At 43.7% G+C, this 14,185-nt stretch overlaps 1 protein-coding gene across 2 annotated transcripts in view; it reads left to right on the top strand.

The window, feature by feature from the left end:
- Positions 1–14,185, top strand: part of EPN2 (epsin 2) — a 45,140-nt gene that overhangs the window by 22,204 nt on the left and 8,751 nt on the right. For both annotated transcript variants that reach the window (XM_054643695.2, XM_054643694.2), the window contains exons 3-5: positions 7,875–7,987; positions 10,644–10,736; positions 11,027–11,204. In XM_054643695.2, the coding sequence (XP_054499670.1) occupies positions 7,875–7,987; positions 10,644–10,736; positions 11,027–11,204 (384 nt within the window). The remainder of the gene's footprint in view (positions 1–7,874; positions 7,988–10,643; positions 10,737–11,026; positions 11,205–14,185) is intronic.

The following is a 14,185-nucleotide window of genomic DNA, read 5'->3' as shown; positions in this document are numbered from 1 at the left end:
GCTTTTCATTATTTAAAGTGAAAGAGATTGTATCCGTCCTGTGTTCTTTTTTTTTTAAAAAAAATTAATATATAATTATTTATTTTATATTTTATATATTATAAATATATATTAATAATATATAAATATATATTATAAATATAAATATATATTTATATATTATATATTATAGATTATATATTATATATTATATATAAAAGATATATTTTATATTATATATTTAAATAAAAATAAATTTTAAATATAAATTAATAACATCTATATTTAAATTCTATATTTTTTATTATTAATACCCTTCTTTTGTGCAGAAAATCTTGATTCAGAAAAAAAAAAAAATCTGTAAAAGGAATGAAGTTCTGCCTCACTCCTGGGAAATACTCCCCTCAGAACATCCCTAAGATGCTGTTGCTGCTCTGTATATTCTGGCAGAATTCTCTTTCATTCCTCTGAGCCTTTGAAGAGGAGATCAGAGACTTTTAGATTTGCCATCTACAGCAGAGATTTGCCTCTTCAAAATGTCCAGCCACCCTCTTTGCTGAATGCCCAGCACTGCTTAGCAGGCAAATAGAAATAAAGAAAATAGAAATAGAAATAAAGTTTGGGAGAGTGGCAGAGCCCTTTTGGCAGCACCACCCCAGGAAAGGTTTCATCCCTCACAGGTTTGCCATCTGCACATTTTACTCTTGCTCCTTCTAGAGCTGGGTTATAAAACCTCATTTTTAGCACTTTCTTGCAGAAGCAGGAGCTGAGAGTTTGGTAGTTCCTGAAGAACAGCTCCCCAGTAACTCCCAGTGGATACTGGGGAGGATGTGAGGAGGCTCTGCCCTCTCCTTTCAGGCACTAAAAATGCAGTTTTGGTTAAATCAGTGAAGCCTTTTTGGGTCAGTTTTTTGGAATGTTGAATCAGCTGCGCTGCACAGCCAGCACTGACTGAACTCTTCTCCAACTCCTCCTCTCCTCCAGCTTCCCAACCTGGGCAGGTTTGCATGGGGACAATTGGATTTTTGCTGGATGTTGCCCACAAGGGATTTTCTTAAAGAATTGCTGGTTTTTGTGTCCCACATTTATCCTTTGTAACAAAATAAAAGCAGTATTGATACCCTGTGTAGTGAGAGAGAATTCAAGATGGAAAAGGATCTCTTGGCTGATAGCCAATCATCCCTCACTGCTACAAGCAAATAAGGGTATTTTTCCCTGTTTTCTTGTGAATATTTTCATTTCATCTCTGAAAATCCTTTGGAAACTGTGCAAAATGAAATGGTGCAACTTGATGGTTTTTAATAAAATCCTTTCCCCCAAAGCTTTGCCTTAATGACTTTGTTGGCCCTGAAGATCTCTGTGCTTGGATAATTCCAGGGAGCACATTATGGCATGTCAATTGGAAAAGTTTTTTTTTTCTACCCAGTCTCATAACCTGAAAATGGAAGCCATGAGAGATACTCAAAAGCAAAAAGCAGAAATAAAGCTCCTCCCAACCTCCATCTTGTCAGCAATTTCTGACATACTGGGAGCAATTGGTTTTATCTTCCAACTTCAAACCAGGGACAATTAATGCTCAGATTAGGAGCTGTTAAATATTCCATGACAAAATGTATCATTTTTATTTATTTTAGAAAATGTGCCAGTTCTGTAGAGTTGCATCAAATCAGGTTTTATTTCACCTTAAGGAAATATTTTTGTGTAGTGCTGAAAGCAAACTTAGTGGGGAGAGAAGGGATATAAAGCAGATATTAAAAATCTTTTGGAGCAATAGTCCCTCACTCCTAATCTGCCTCTGGGTCGAAATAATTGGGGTTTTTGCCTGACATTTGTCACCCAGTTTCAAAAACTTCAGCCTCTTGTTCCTGGCCTTGTTTCATCTCCAGCTGCCAGTGACCACTTAAATAGGATTCTGGATTTATGGCTGCACAGGGAAAAGTAGGATGTTCTTAATTTAGACCTCTTAAGCCTGAGCTGGGGTGCTGCTGGTGGTGTTCTAAAACCAGGTTTACTGAGGCCACGCTTTTGAAGAGATCCAGTCCTGGTAGGGCCAAGCTGGGGTGTCCAGGTGTTGTTTTGGGTTGTGCCCACATCCTTCCCTTTTTCCTGTGCTCCAGGAGGGGATGGGAAGATGGGATAATGGGATGGGTGCCCTGATTTCAGTGACACAAACCCTGATTTCAGTGACACAGACCCTGATTTGAGTGTCACAAACCCTGATTTGAGTGTCACAAACCCTGATTTCAATGTCACAAACCCTGATTTCAGTGTCACAGACCCTGATTTCAGTGACATAGACCCTGATTTCAATGACACCCTGATTTCAGTGACACAAATTCTATTTGTGTCACGAACCCTGATTTCAGTGTCACAAACCCTGAGTTCAATGACACAAACCCTGATTTGAGTGTCACAAACCCTGATTTCAATGTCACAAACCCTGATTTCAGTGTCACAAACCCTGATTTGAGTGTCACAGACCCTGATTTCAGTGTCACAAACCCTGATTTCAGTGTCACAGACCCTGATTTGAGTGTCACAGACCCTGATTTCAGTGTCACAAACCCTGATTTCAGTGTCACAAACCCTGATTTGAGTGTCACAAACCCTGATTTCAATGTCACAGACCCTGATTTCAGTGTCATAGACCCTGATTTCAATGTCACAAACCCTGATTTCAGTGTCACAGACCCTGATTTCAGTGACACAGACCCTGATTTGAGTGTCACAAACCCTGATTTCAGTGTCACAAACCCTGATTTCAATGTCACAAACCCTGAGGTGGGCTCAGCTCAGCTCGCTGTGCTCAGAGCCTGCTGGAGAGAGCAGATGCTGAAGGATGCACTGGGAAGGGCTTTTATGGATCTTGGGAAATGCCAAGTCTTTAACCTGAACCTGGCAAAATTCTGGGAGCAATTTGCTGTAGCCGAATTAATGAGTTTTATATTTGCAGTGATTATTCACGTTCAGTTGACTCGTTATTTAAAACCAGTTTTGTGAAGCCTCAGCAAGTTTGTGTTCACTCATCTGTTTCTGTTTTGTCTCCCCTTTTGCTTGGAGTAGAAAATAATTCAGAGGAATTGCTGGTTTGGGTTTGGCACAATTGGAAATTTATGCAATCCAGAATGGTTTGGGTTGGAAGGGACCTTGAAGCTCATCTTGTCCCAGCCCCCTGCTATGGGACACTTTCCACTATCCCAGGTTGCTCCAGCCTTGAACATTCCAGGGATGTGGCAGCCACAGCTTCTCTGGGCAGCCTGTTCCATTCAGAACACTCCTGTTTTTAAAGGGTTTGCTTTTTATTTAATCATTATGTCTTTAATAATCTGTTCTGCCTCTCTACAGGTTGGAGCACATCCCTGCCCTTCCACCTTAGTCAGGGAATATAGGGAATATCACCCAGCAATGAATCTGGCTGAACAGCATGGAGAATTCCTGTAGTTTGGGGTGTTGAGGGAATGTGGCAGACTCCTGTCAGATGTCATTTGACAGCTTGATTAAATCCTCTCATCATACATTTATTTTTCTGCTGCTGAGAGTGAAGGTGGGAGGTGCCGCTGGTGCATCCAGACTTTGTAGTGACACTGAATTATCCAACTGTGTCCATTCACACGGGGCTTGGCATCACCTGAGAGGAAAATGCTCCCAACAGAACAGACCTGAAGGATTTGTTGAGTGTTAAATGAATTTCAGCAGCTCTCAGTCTGCTCAGTGCAATCAGAATCCTGCAGGAGGGCTGAGCAGCTCCACCTTGTCACACTCATCAGTGTTACCAACTCTCTCTTCTTGTACCTGAAAGATTCCTTCATTCCCAAGGGAAAGGTGGATTACACAATTCCTTCTAGATTAAACAGCTTGTACTTGCCTTTCCATCATTTGCCTTTTTTAAATTATCCCATTTTATTTGAGTGGTTGTTCACTGGCAGACTGACAGATGGGATCTCTGCCTGCTTCCCAAGTGAATTGCTGTTGATTTCTGAGTTCTTACCTTGATATTATTCCAGTTTTTGAAGTCACTTTTGGGTTTTGCCCACTTTTGTAGGTTCAGTGAGTGTGTGAGGAAGCAGCTTCTCATTCTGAGAGCTGAATTCTGGTCTTCAGAATTCCACCTGCAAATTAGAAAGCCTGACACTAAAGAAAAAACCCAGAAATAACAAAACCAGCCCCAAAGCCCAAGCACAGGATTCTGAATGAAAATACAGTCTGATTTTTATTATTAATGCAGGCTCTGCTCTCTGTGTCCTGTATTTCACTTTAACTCAGCCAGATCTATAACCAGCTACAGAGGCCTTTTAATAGAGCCAAAATATAGGAAATTATCAATAGCTGTGTCTGGGAGCTGTCCCAGCCTGGCCAGGCACAGATGGTGCAGCAGAATCCTGCTTTAGTGATTAACTGAGCCTCCAGATGATTTCCTAGAGCAGCCAGCCCTGTGCTCCCTGCAGGACCAGATCCCCCAGATCTGCTCCTGGAGGGGCTGGGATCCCCAAATTCCCAGCAAAGCAGGGTTTAGCAGGGTGTCAGAATTGATCTCTTGAGTCCCATCTTCCATAAACATCTGAGTTGGCTGTCATGTGCTGGGGACAAGGGATGCTTTGTGTGCCACCATCCTGCTCCTGAGGCTGTCACCTTCCTGCTGGATCCTGGGGATTCTGACCTTACAGCAGCATGAGGCCCATATGGACAGGAATCTTAGGGAAAACTTGTCAGCTTACTCCCAAGAATGGTGTTTTGAATTAATCCTTTTCAAAATAAAAAAAAAAAAGAAAAGAAAAGTGCTGGCAGCTCTTTAATGTGGATGATGGTTTTATAACACTGCAGAGGCTTACATGGAAAACAGCAACATTCCTATAGTTTGTTTTTTTTATTGAGGCCCAAGGAAGAACTTCAAATGGACATTTCCCCCTTTTATTTTAAGTAAAAAGGAGCTGGAAATACCTTCCAGAGTTAATGAAAGCAAGTAGAATGAATTGCTGGAAAGCCCAGAAGTGGGAAGGAATGACCTGTGTGTGTGTGAGTCCATGTGGGGGTCCCAGAACTGCCATTCCTGGCATCTCTGGGAGCTCATGGACCCTGCCAAAGCCAAGGCAGCCCTTCCCATGCCTGGCTGGGAGTGCAGAGCCAGGGAAAGGCTTGCAGTGGGATGCAATCCCTGCTTTGATCAGCTTTTCCAGGCAGGAATCACTGGGCAGTGAGGTCAGCAATCCTTTGTGTGGAAATGGGAGGAAGAGCAGTGGAATCGAACCCACTTTGCATCATTTTCATTTCAATGCCACTCTGCCATCAGGCCCTTGGTCGTTGTGGGATGCAGGGATGTGAGCAGGGCTGGAAAAGCTGGGATGCAGGAAATGCAGGAAATCCCATTTCCCCCCCACAGTTCAAGCCCAGCAGAGCAGAAGGTTCCTCCTGCTCCTCTCCAGGTGCCATCTGTTCTCAGGTGCCTCTGCTGCTGTCCCATGTGTCCCAGGCTCTGTTTTTAAACCAGTTAGGACTCTTTCCTTCTCTAATCCCTGCTGCAAAACTGCTCTTCTCCATCTGCATCTCACATCCATTCATGGCCAGTTTATACCATGAATTCTTGCCCCTTTATCTGAAATAGTTTTTATCTCTCTCTGAGGTATTTAACAACCATAAGCTGCTCCATCTTCTTCTGGCAAAGATAAATAGAAAACATTCTCTGGCTCCAAAGGGAAGCGTTTCCACCTCCATCCTGGTTTGAAATCATCCATTTTGGATTAGAATGATTAGAATTAGTGCTAATTTATCACCTGTATTAGGTGAGTGGCTGGGAATTATCACATGCTTTAATCATCATATTTTTAATGGAATATATTGGAGAGCCTGGCAGTGACTGTTGGAGCAGTAAGTACTCATCAACCAGGCTAAATTTAATTATTTTATATGAGAAAGTGTGAAAGAGTAATAGAATTGAGCTATGAGGAGCATCTTAATTGGGGTAAGGTTGGCTTGAGAGCTTCAGGATCAGCACAGGGTGGAAGAATCCTTGTGGGTGATAAATTAGTTTATGTCTGTAGAAGCAGATGGGGTGGGAGGGCACCTCGGGGTGTGGTGGGAAGGAGGAAAGGTCATTCCTTGTTTATGGAGAGTCCTCTTCCTTCTGGCCTGCTGGATGAGAAAGTTCCACTTGTTTTGTGGTGTCATTTTGGCCTGAAACTTCAGGAGAGAGAGAGACAAGACTGGGAAATGTTTGGAGAATTAAAGTAGTGATGAAAAAGTGGTTTTCAAACCAAATTTGGCAATCTCATTTTCACATGCCCAGCTGACCTGGTAGGAAGAAACTTGATTTCTTGGAGCTTGACACACTAGGTTGAAACATTCAATTAAATGTATTAAATGTCAATATATATTTTGCCAAACTAATCATCAGTCCAGCCACTAAATACAAACTTCCTTGCCAAAGCGAGGTAGAATTTCTGCATGAATGATTTGGATGCTGAAGAATTGTCTGAGAGAGAGTGAGCACAAAATTGTTCAATTACTGTGTAGTGCTAGACCTGCTAGTGGTGTAGGATGGGAATTTCACATGCTCCTGGAGTGAAAACAGCACTAAAAGATGGTTTGTGTGTTGAGAAATTGCATCTTTTAGCTGTCAAGGTTGACTGTTCCTTGAAGAGGAGGAGGAGATACCCCCAAAAAACCCCAACCAACCCCAGAAACCACCCAACACCCCCAACCCACTTCCCAAACTCTTCTTTAGCAGAGAATGAGCCTGTATTTGTTTAAATTTGGAGTCTGAATAGCTGGTTTGTTTATCCCCAAGCCTGCTCAGCAGTTAAGAATAGTTCTTTATCTTCCCATTAAGACTGTATTATTTTACAGAAAAGTGGGTGGTATCCAGTTTTACCCTGATATTGGCCCATTCCCAGAAGATCCTTACTGACACTGGAAGATGGAAGAAATACTCACAAATGTTTCCTTCAACAACGAATTTTTAAGTCAAGAGCTCTGATACACTCCAGCATCAGCTGGGGGTACCTCTTATAAAAAAAACCTTTGGTTTTCCAGGAATATTTTTCCCTTAAAGCAGCTGAACTGCCATGAAGAGCTAAATGATCCCCTCACCTCTTCACCCTGGGGGAGCTCTGACACCAAACACGGGGTGCAGGAGCTGAGCCTGCCCCCATCTCCTGCAGGGTCCTGTGCTGAATCTGTGCCCCCATCTCCTGCAGGGTCCTGTGCCCCATCTCCTGTAGAGTCCTGTGCCCCCATCTCCTGCAGGGTGCTGTGCTGAATCTGTGCCCCCATCTCCTGCAGGGTCCTGTGCCCCATCTCCTGTAGAGTCCTGTGCCCCCATCTCCTGCAGGGTGCTGTGCTGAATCTGTGCCCCCATCTCCTGCAGTTTGCTGTGCTGAATCTGTGCCCCCTCTCCTGTAGGGTCCTATGTCCCATCTCCTGCAGGGTACTGGGGTGAATGTGCTGTGCCCCCATCTCCTGCAGGGTCCTGTGCTGAATCTGTGCCCCATCTCCTGCAGTTTGCTGTGCCCCCATCTCCTGCAGGGTCCTGTGCCCCATCTCCTGCAGGGTGCTGTGCTGAATGTGCTGAGCCCCATCTCCTGTAGGGTCCTGTGCCCCCAGGACCCGGTGCAGTTTGCTCTGCTGAATCTGTGCCCCATCTCCTGCAGGCTCCTGTGCCCCCATCTCCTGCAGGGTGCTGTGCCCCCATCTCCTGCAGGGTCCTGTGCTGAATTTGTGCCCCCATCTCCTGCAGGGTCCTGTGTCCCCATCTCCTGCAGGGTCCTGTACCCCCATCTCCTGCAGTTTGCTGTGCTGAATCTGTGCCCCATCTCCTGCAGTTTGCTGTGCTGAATCTGTGCCCCATCTCCTGCAGTTCGCTGTGCTGAACGTGCCGGGTTTTGGCTTTTGTGTCCCTACAGCGACATCCCCGCGGGTGTCCTCGGAGCTGGAGCAGGCGCGGCCCCAGACCAGCGGCGAGGAGGAGCTGCAGCTGCAGCTGGCGCTGGCCATGAGCCGGGAGGTGGCGGAGCAGGTCGGTGCCCGTGTAGGTTTTCCAAAGTGTCCCTGCTTGGAGAGTTCACAGTGCAGCCTGGTTTGGTTGGTTGGATTTGATTTTATCTTATTTTTATATTATTTTATTTTAAATTTTATTTTATTTTTAAAATTTTATTTTGTTTTGTTTATTTTATCTTATTTTCTTTTAATTTGAATTTAATTTAATTTTATTTTTTATTTTATATTATTTTATTTTATCTTATTTTTTATTTTATTTTTATTATTTATTTTATTTTGTTTAATCTTGTTTTATTTTTATTTTATTTTTATTTTTATTTAGTTTTATTTTACTTTCTCTTATTTTTATATTTTATTTTATTTTATTTTATTTTATTATCTTCTTTTCCCCTTTCCCCTTCCTTTCCCTTTCCCCTTCCTTTCCCTTTCCCCTTTCCCCTTCCTTTCCCTTTCCCTTTCCTTTCCCTTTCCCCTTTCCCTTTCCCTTCCCTTTCTCCTTTCCTTTCCTTTCCTTTCCTTTCCTTTCCTTTCCTTTCCTTTCCTTTCCTTTCCTTTCCTTTCCTTTCCTTTCCTTTCCTTTCCTTTCCTTTCCTTTCCTTTCCTTTCCTTTCCTTTCCTTTCCTTTCCTTTCCTTTCCTTTCCTTTCCTTTCCTTTCCTTTCCTTTCCTTTCCTTTCCTTTCCTTTCCTTTCCTTTCCTTTCCTCTCCTCTCCTCTCCTCTCCTCTCCTCTCCTCTCCTCTCCTCTCCGTTCCTTTCCATTTCTATTTTATTTTTTCTTATTTCATTTATTTTATCTTCTTTTATTTTATTTATGGCAGCTTGGCTTTGCTCCAGGTAGAATCCTGTGTGTGGGTTGGTTTCTTTTTTATTATTATTATTCTTAAAATCTCTTTTTAAAGTAACTTCAGCCTCCGAGCTGTTGAGACTAGTGGAAGATGACAGTCACTTTGAGAGAAGACTTTGTGTGGGAGGATGTTAATCATACATTACTGAAGATGTTTTCAGTTAGAACGAGCTGAAAGCATGACTGGTCCTGAAATCTTCATTAATGTCAGTGAATTCTGATTCCAGTGGAATTTGGAACAGCCTGTTCATTTGGTGGGAGTTTCTGGAACAGGAGGGTGACCTGACACAAAGTACCAGAATATATATTTAAAAAAAAAATGGATTAAAGAAATTGACTCCTGATCTATCACCTGAGTTATGTTACTGTGCTCATTCTTAGCAGCTTCATTCTGAATTTGGAGTAAATTTGGATAAAATGACTGCATTTTAATACATAACAAAGACAAATCCAGGCTCTGAGTGAAAATTCAAGTCAGCCATGCTGAGTGCCTGGAATATTTTAGAGGATTCCTGTAACAATTTAGTTTACAGCTGTATGTTAAGCATGAATGCTCGGAAAGGGAAACTGTAACCCAGTAAACTTTGTCATTATTGAGCAATAAAGGGAACTAAAATATAAATCAGCACCTAAGCATTTGAAGTAGCTTCAGAAATGACAAGCTGGGGGATTAGTCAGCTTCTGAGAGACATGATGCAAGCAGAGATATTTAAAGGAGTTGAGTGTGGCATAAACATTGTAGTTACAGATGTTTAAACCTTCAAATTACACCTGCACTTGGCAAGACTCAATTCCCTCGGTGCATCTCGCACCAGCGTGGAGGGAAGTGAACAAAGGCAGGGGAAATTCCACTTTGGCTCCCTGCAACCCTCAGTGGTGATCTGAATGCTGAAAAACCATGATGCCAGTTTAAAAATGGCTTGTTCACTTCAAGTTCTGTGGTGTTTCTAACAGAATTTTGGAAAGAATGGAGCAACTCTGGGGTTAATTTAAAAATGGCTTGTTCACTTGAAGTTCTGTGGTGTTTCTAACAGAATTTTGGAAAGAAGGGAACAACACCAGGGTAAATTTAAAAATGGCTTGTTCACTTCAAGTTTTGTGATGTTTCTAACAGAAATTTGGAAAGAACAGAACAACACCAGGGTAAATTTAAAAATGGCTTGTTCACTTCAAGTTCTGTGGTGTTTCTAAGAGAATTTTGGAAAGAATAAAACACCAACACCAGGGTAAATTTAAAAATGGCTTGTTCACTTGAAGTTCTGTGGTGTTTCTAATAGAATTTTGGAAAGAACAGAACAACACCAGGGTAAATTTAAAAATGGCTTGTTCACTTCAAGTTCTGTGGTGTTTCTAACAGAATTTTGGAAAGAATAAAACACCAACACCAGGGTAAATTTAAAAAGGGCTTGTTCACTTCAAGTTCTGTGGTGTTTCTAACAGAATTTTGGAAAGAATGGAACAACACCAGGGTAAATTTAAAAAGGGCTTGTTCCCTTGAAGTTCTGTGGTGTTTCTAACAGAATTTTGGAAAGAAGGGAACAACACTGGGGTAAATTTAAAAATGGCTTGTTCACTTGAAGTTCTGTGGTGTTTCTAACAGAATTTTGGAAAGAATGGAACAGCACCAGGGTAAATGCCAACCAGCAATGACCACAGCAGGGTCGGGGTGCTCCCGAGGCACGAACCCCAGGGGAGCTCCTGTGCCTGGTGTGTGCTGTGTGGAAATGGAGCCTGTGGAGCACAGGGGCAGGGCTGGAGCCCTGCAGGGAGCAGCAGCAGCAGCTCAGAGCAGGCTCGTGCTCGGTGTCACCAGTGTTGGTTTCCTTTGCAGGAGGAGCGCCTCAGACGCGGGGACGATCTGAGATTACAGATGGCTCTGGAGGAGAGTCGCAGAGACACAATTAAAATTCCCAAAAAGAAGGAGGTAGTGCCTTGGCCTAAGAAATTCCCGGTTATGCTGCCAAAAGCTGAATTACAGTAACACAAACTTAGCTTAATACCGAGCTCTTTCGTGCTTTTGGGTTTGCTTTGTTGTGTAGCTTAAAGCTTCTTCCGTGTGGGTTAAATTTGGAGCTAGTCAATGCAGGCGTGTAAAAGGAAAAATAATAATAATAATGATAATAATAATAATAATAATTGCTTCTTCACTCTCGTGGGTTTGTACTTCAGCCTGGCAAGGCTCTTGAGTAAAGCTCAGCTTCTTCCTGCCCTCAGCACACCACCCTGTTGGACCTGATGGATGCCCTGCCCTCCTCGGCACCGGCACCGGCCAAAAGCGAGCCCTGGGGACCTCCTGCTGCTGCTGCTGCTGCTGCTGCTGCTGCCAACCAAACGGATCCCTGGGGAGGATCCACAGCTGCAGCCCCTGCCTCCGACCCCTGGCAATCATTTGGTAAGAGCAAACTGCCAGGAGCACTGGGATGTCAAAGGTTTTGCTTTTTAACCTTGCATTTCAAAGTTCCTCAGTGTCGCACTCGTGTACGAGTCCATTTTCATTCATTTCACCAAATTCCTCGTTTCCAAGCAATGGAATGAGGAACATCAAAACACCAATGGCAGTGGCTTTTTTTTTTTTTTTTTTTTTTTTTTAAGCAGCTGAGTTTCTGTGTGTGCAGTTTGAATCCTAAGGAAGAAGAGAGTGGCACTTCTGTTGTCTTTACAGCAAAACCAACTTGTCCAGCTGGTGTCTCACTGCTGGGTGTGTCAGTGCCATGGCTTTAGACTGTTCCCAGAATTTAATCTGATATTAGGCAGGGTGTTGAGCTTAGGAAGGCCATCAGTGTGAATTATTGTGTCTTTAGTTGCTCCTAGAGAATTATAATGCATTTCTGTATGGTCAGAACCAAAAGGATTAAATTACTTAAATAAAGATTTTTATAGTAGACAAAAAAATTCAGGTTGCCATTTAAAATACTGAGTGTTCCATAGGATTCCAATGCTAAATCCATGGAATATTTCTGAAGAGAAAGGTGCAGTGTTTCACATTTTAAAGAGCAACTAAGCCAAATTTTTGTGTGGTATTTTGGTTTTTTGTGTATGTGTTGCTGCCTGTGTGGTGGGCTGATGTCTGGGTCAGCCACAGCCTGCCAAGGAGTTACTCCTTTGATAAGAAAGTGGCTGGTTTCTCACAGTGTAACACTTGGAACTGGAGGTGGATCTATTTTTTGGTTGGAATTTTTGACTTTTTTAAAGGGCAGGGAGTTTCTGTGCAAATCTTGATGAAGATTTCCATGAAGATTGGCAGCTTTGTTCTGTTAGTTCTGCTTCGGGCTGCTGATTCTACAACCTGTGCTCCAAAATGCTTCCAAGCTGTTTGCAATCCACACACCACCATCAGATTCCTGATGAAAAATTGGAAGTTTAATGATAAAATGCCTTGTCTGGGGACTTTTCCCCTGCTCATGATGGCATTAAAGGCACCTACAAAGCTCCTGGGCCAACTGCCAGGTCATCATTCCAAGTGTCACCTGCCTTTTTTGGTGATAGGAACTGAGAGAAAGCCCGGATTTTGGGCCCTGAGGCCATTCCGTTTATTTTTCCATGGCTTAAAGCAACCAAAATCCCCTTTCCTCAAATCTGCACCTGATGTGTCACCCTGTGACAGGATTTTCCTTGTACCAGTTCCAGCTGTAGCATCTCCTCAGTGCTTCCCAGCTTTCTTTCACCACAGCACAATCCCTGCCTCCAGCCTGCTGGATTCTCCCAGGAACAGTCTCCAAGATGCCAGTTCATGAATTTGCTGGTAAAAAAATGACTCAGGAATCTGCATTTCCCAACTCCTGCCAGTGCTGTGGTGTTCCAGTGGAGCTGATGGAAGCTCCAGGAAGGGATTTTCCCGAGCATTCTCGTTTTGAGTGCTCCTTTTAGGGAAGAAAGGACATTTTGGGAATTGCTGTCATTAGTGTGGCACTGCTCCTGCCTCAGCACTGGGGACAGTAAAGGAAATGGGAGTATTGCTGTGAGAATAATGGGGCTTCCTTGGAGAGTTTTGGCATTTCCTGCTCTGGAGCTGTAGTGACCACGTGCCTGCTGATGAAACAAAACCCAAAATTCCAGCTGGAATTTGTGCCACTGTGTGCAGCATTCCTGATTTACAGGAATATTGGGATGCCGGGGGGGGGGGGTTGAATAATGGAGTTTTAAAAGCTAAAATAATTTTCAGTTGTAATTTGAAATCTGCAGGATATTGAAGGTCGGAGTTGTTGCATGTGGGTGATTCTGTCCTGCTCTCTTGGGTTATAAAATCCTCATTAGGGAATCAAACCTTTGGTGATTGAATTTGTAGGGATGAAGAGTTGTCAGCATGTTCCAGTAGAAATGAGAACCCTGAGCATACAGGCATTGGGTTAAAAATAATCAAGGGGTATCAGTGGGCAGCTTAGATGTGTGTCAGGAGTGCTTAGAAATGGGAATAAAAAAGCACAGCTGGCTCAGGGGAGCTGATTATACTTTTATAAAATAGCAGTGGGTTTAAAAGAGTTGGAAAGCATTCCCTCTGAATCTCACAGCTTCCTTTGTCCAAGGGTTAATGTTGTGTATCTCACACCTTTTACCTTGGGATTTTTATAAATTCACTTTCCCCTGAGTTCATAAATAGACCCTGTGATTTAGGTCACCTCCAGGCAGAGATTGTCACTTGTGGTGGCAATGTCAGCAACAAAGGCAAGTTTATTTTCTTGCTGGAACTGCAGGTATTTGTATCCAGAGAGGGGAATTGTTTATTCCTCTGCCTTGCCAGGAATTTCCTGGTGCTGTTGTTGGTCAGAGTGTGACAAATACTGGGAGTGGCTGGTGCTGAGCTGCTGCTCCCATTAATGCTCAGTGTTAACTGGGAGGAGGAAAAAGGCTCCTGGGAGGGGTCAGTGTCCAAGGAAAGGCTCCTGGATGGGGTCAGTGTCCAAGGAAAGGCTCCTGGATGGGGTCAGACTCCAAGGAAAGGCTCCTGGGAGGGGTCAGTGTCCAAGGAAAGGCTCCTGGATGGGGTCAGTGTCCCAGGAAAGGCTCCTGGATGGGGTCAGTGTCCAAGGAAAGGCTCCTGGATGGGGTCAGTGTCCAAGGAAAGGCTCCTGGATGGGGTCAGTGTCCCAGGAAAGGCTCCTGGGAGGGGTCAGTGTCCCAGGAAAGGCTCCTGGATGGGGTCAGTGTCCAAGGAAAGGCTCCTGGATGGGGTCAGACTCCAAGGAAAGGCTCCTGGGAGGGGTCAGACTCCAAGGAAAGGCTCCTGGGAGGGGTCAGACTCCAAGGAAAGGCTCCTGGATGGGGTCAGTGTCCAAGGAAAGGCTCCTGGATGGGGTCAGTGTCCAAGGAAAGGCTCCTGGATGGGGTCAGACTCCAAGGAAAGGCTCCTGGATGGGATCAGACTCCAAGGAAAGG

Source organism: Agelaius phoeniceus, chromosome 16 (assembly GCF_051311805.1).
Source record: "Agelaius phoeniceus isolate bAgePho1 chromosome 16, bAgePho1.hap1, whole genome shotgun sequence".
Lineage (NCBI taxonomy): Eukaryota > Metazoa > Chordata > Aves > Passeriformes > Icteridae > Agelaius > Agelaius phoeniceus.
Note: the sequence above shows the minus strand (reverse complement) of the source record. Positions and strands in the feature narration are given on the sequence as shown.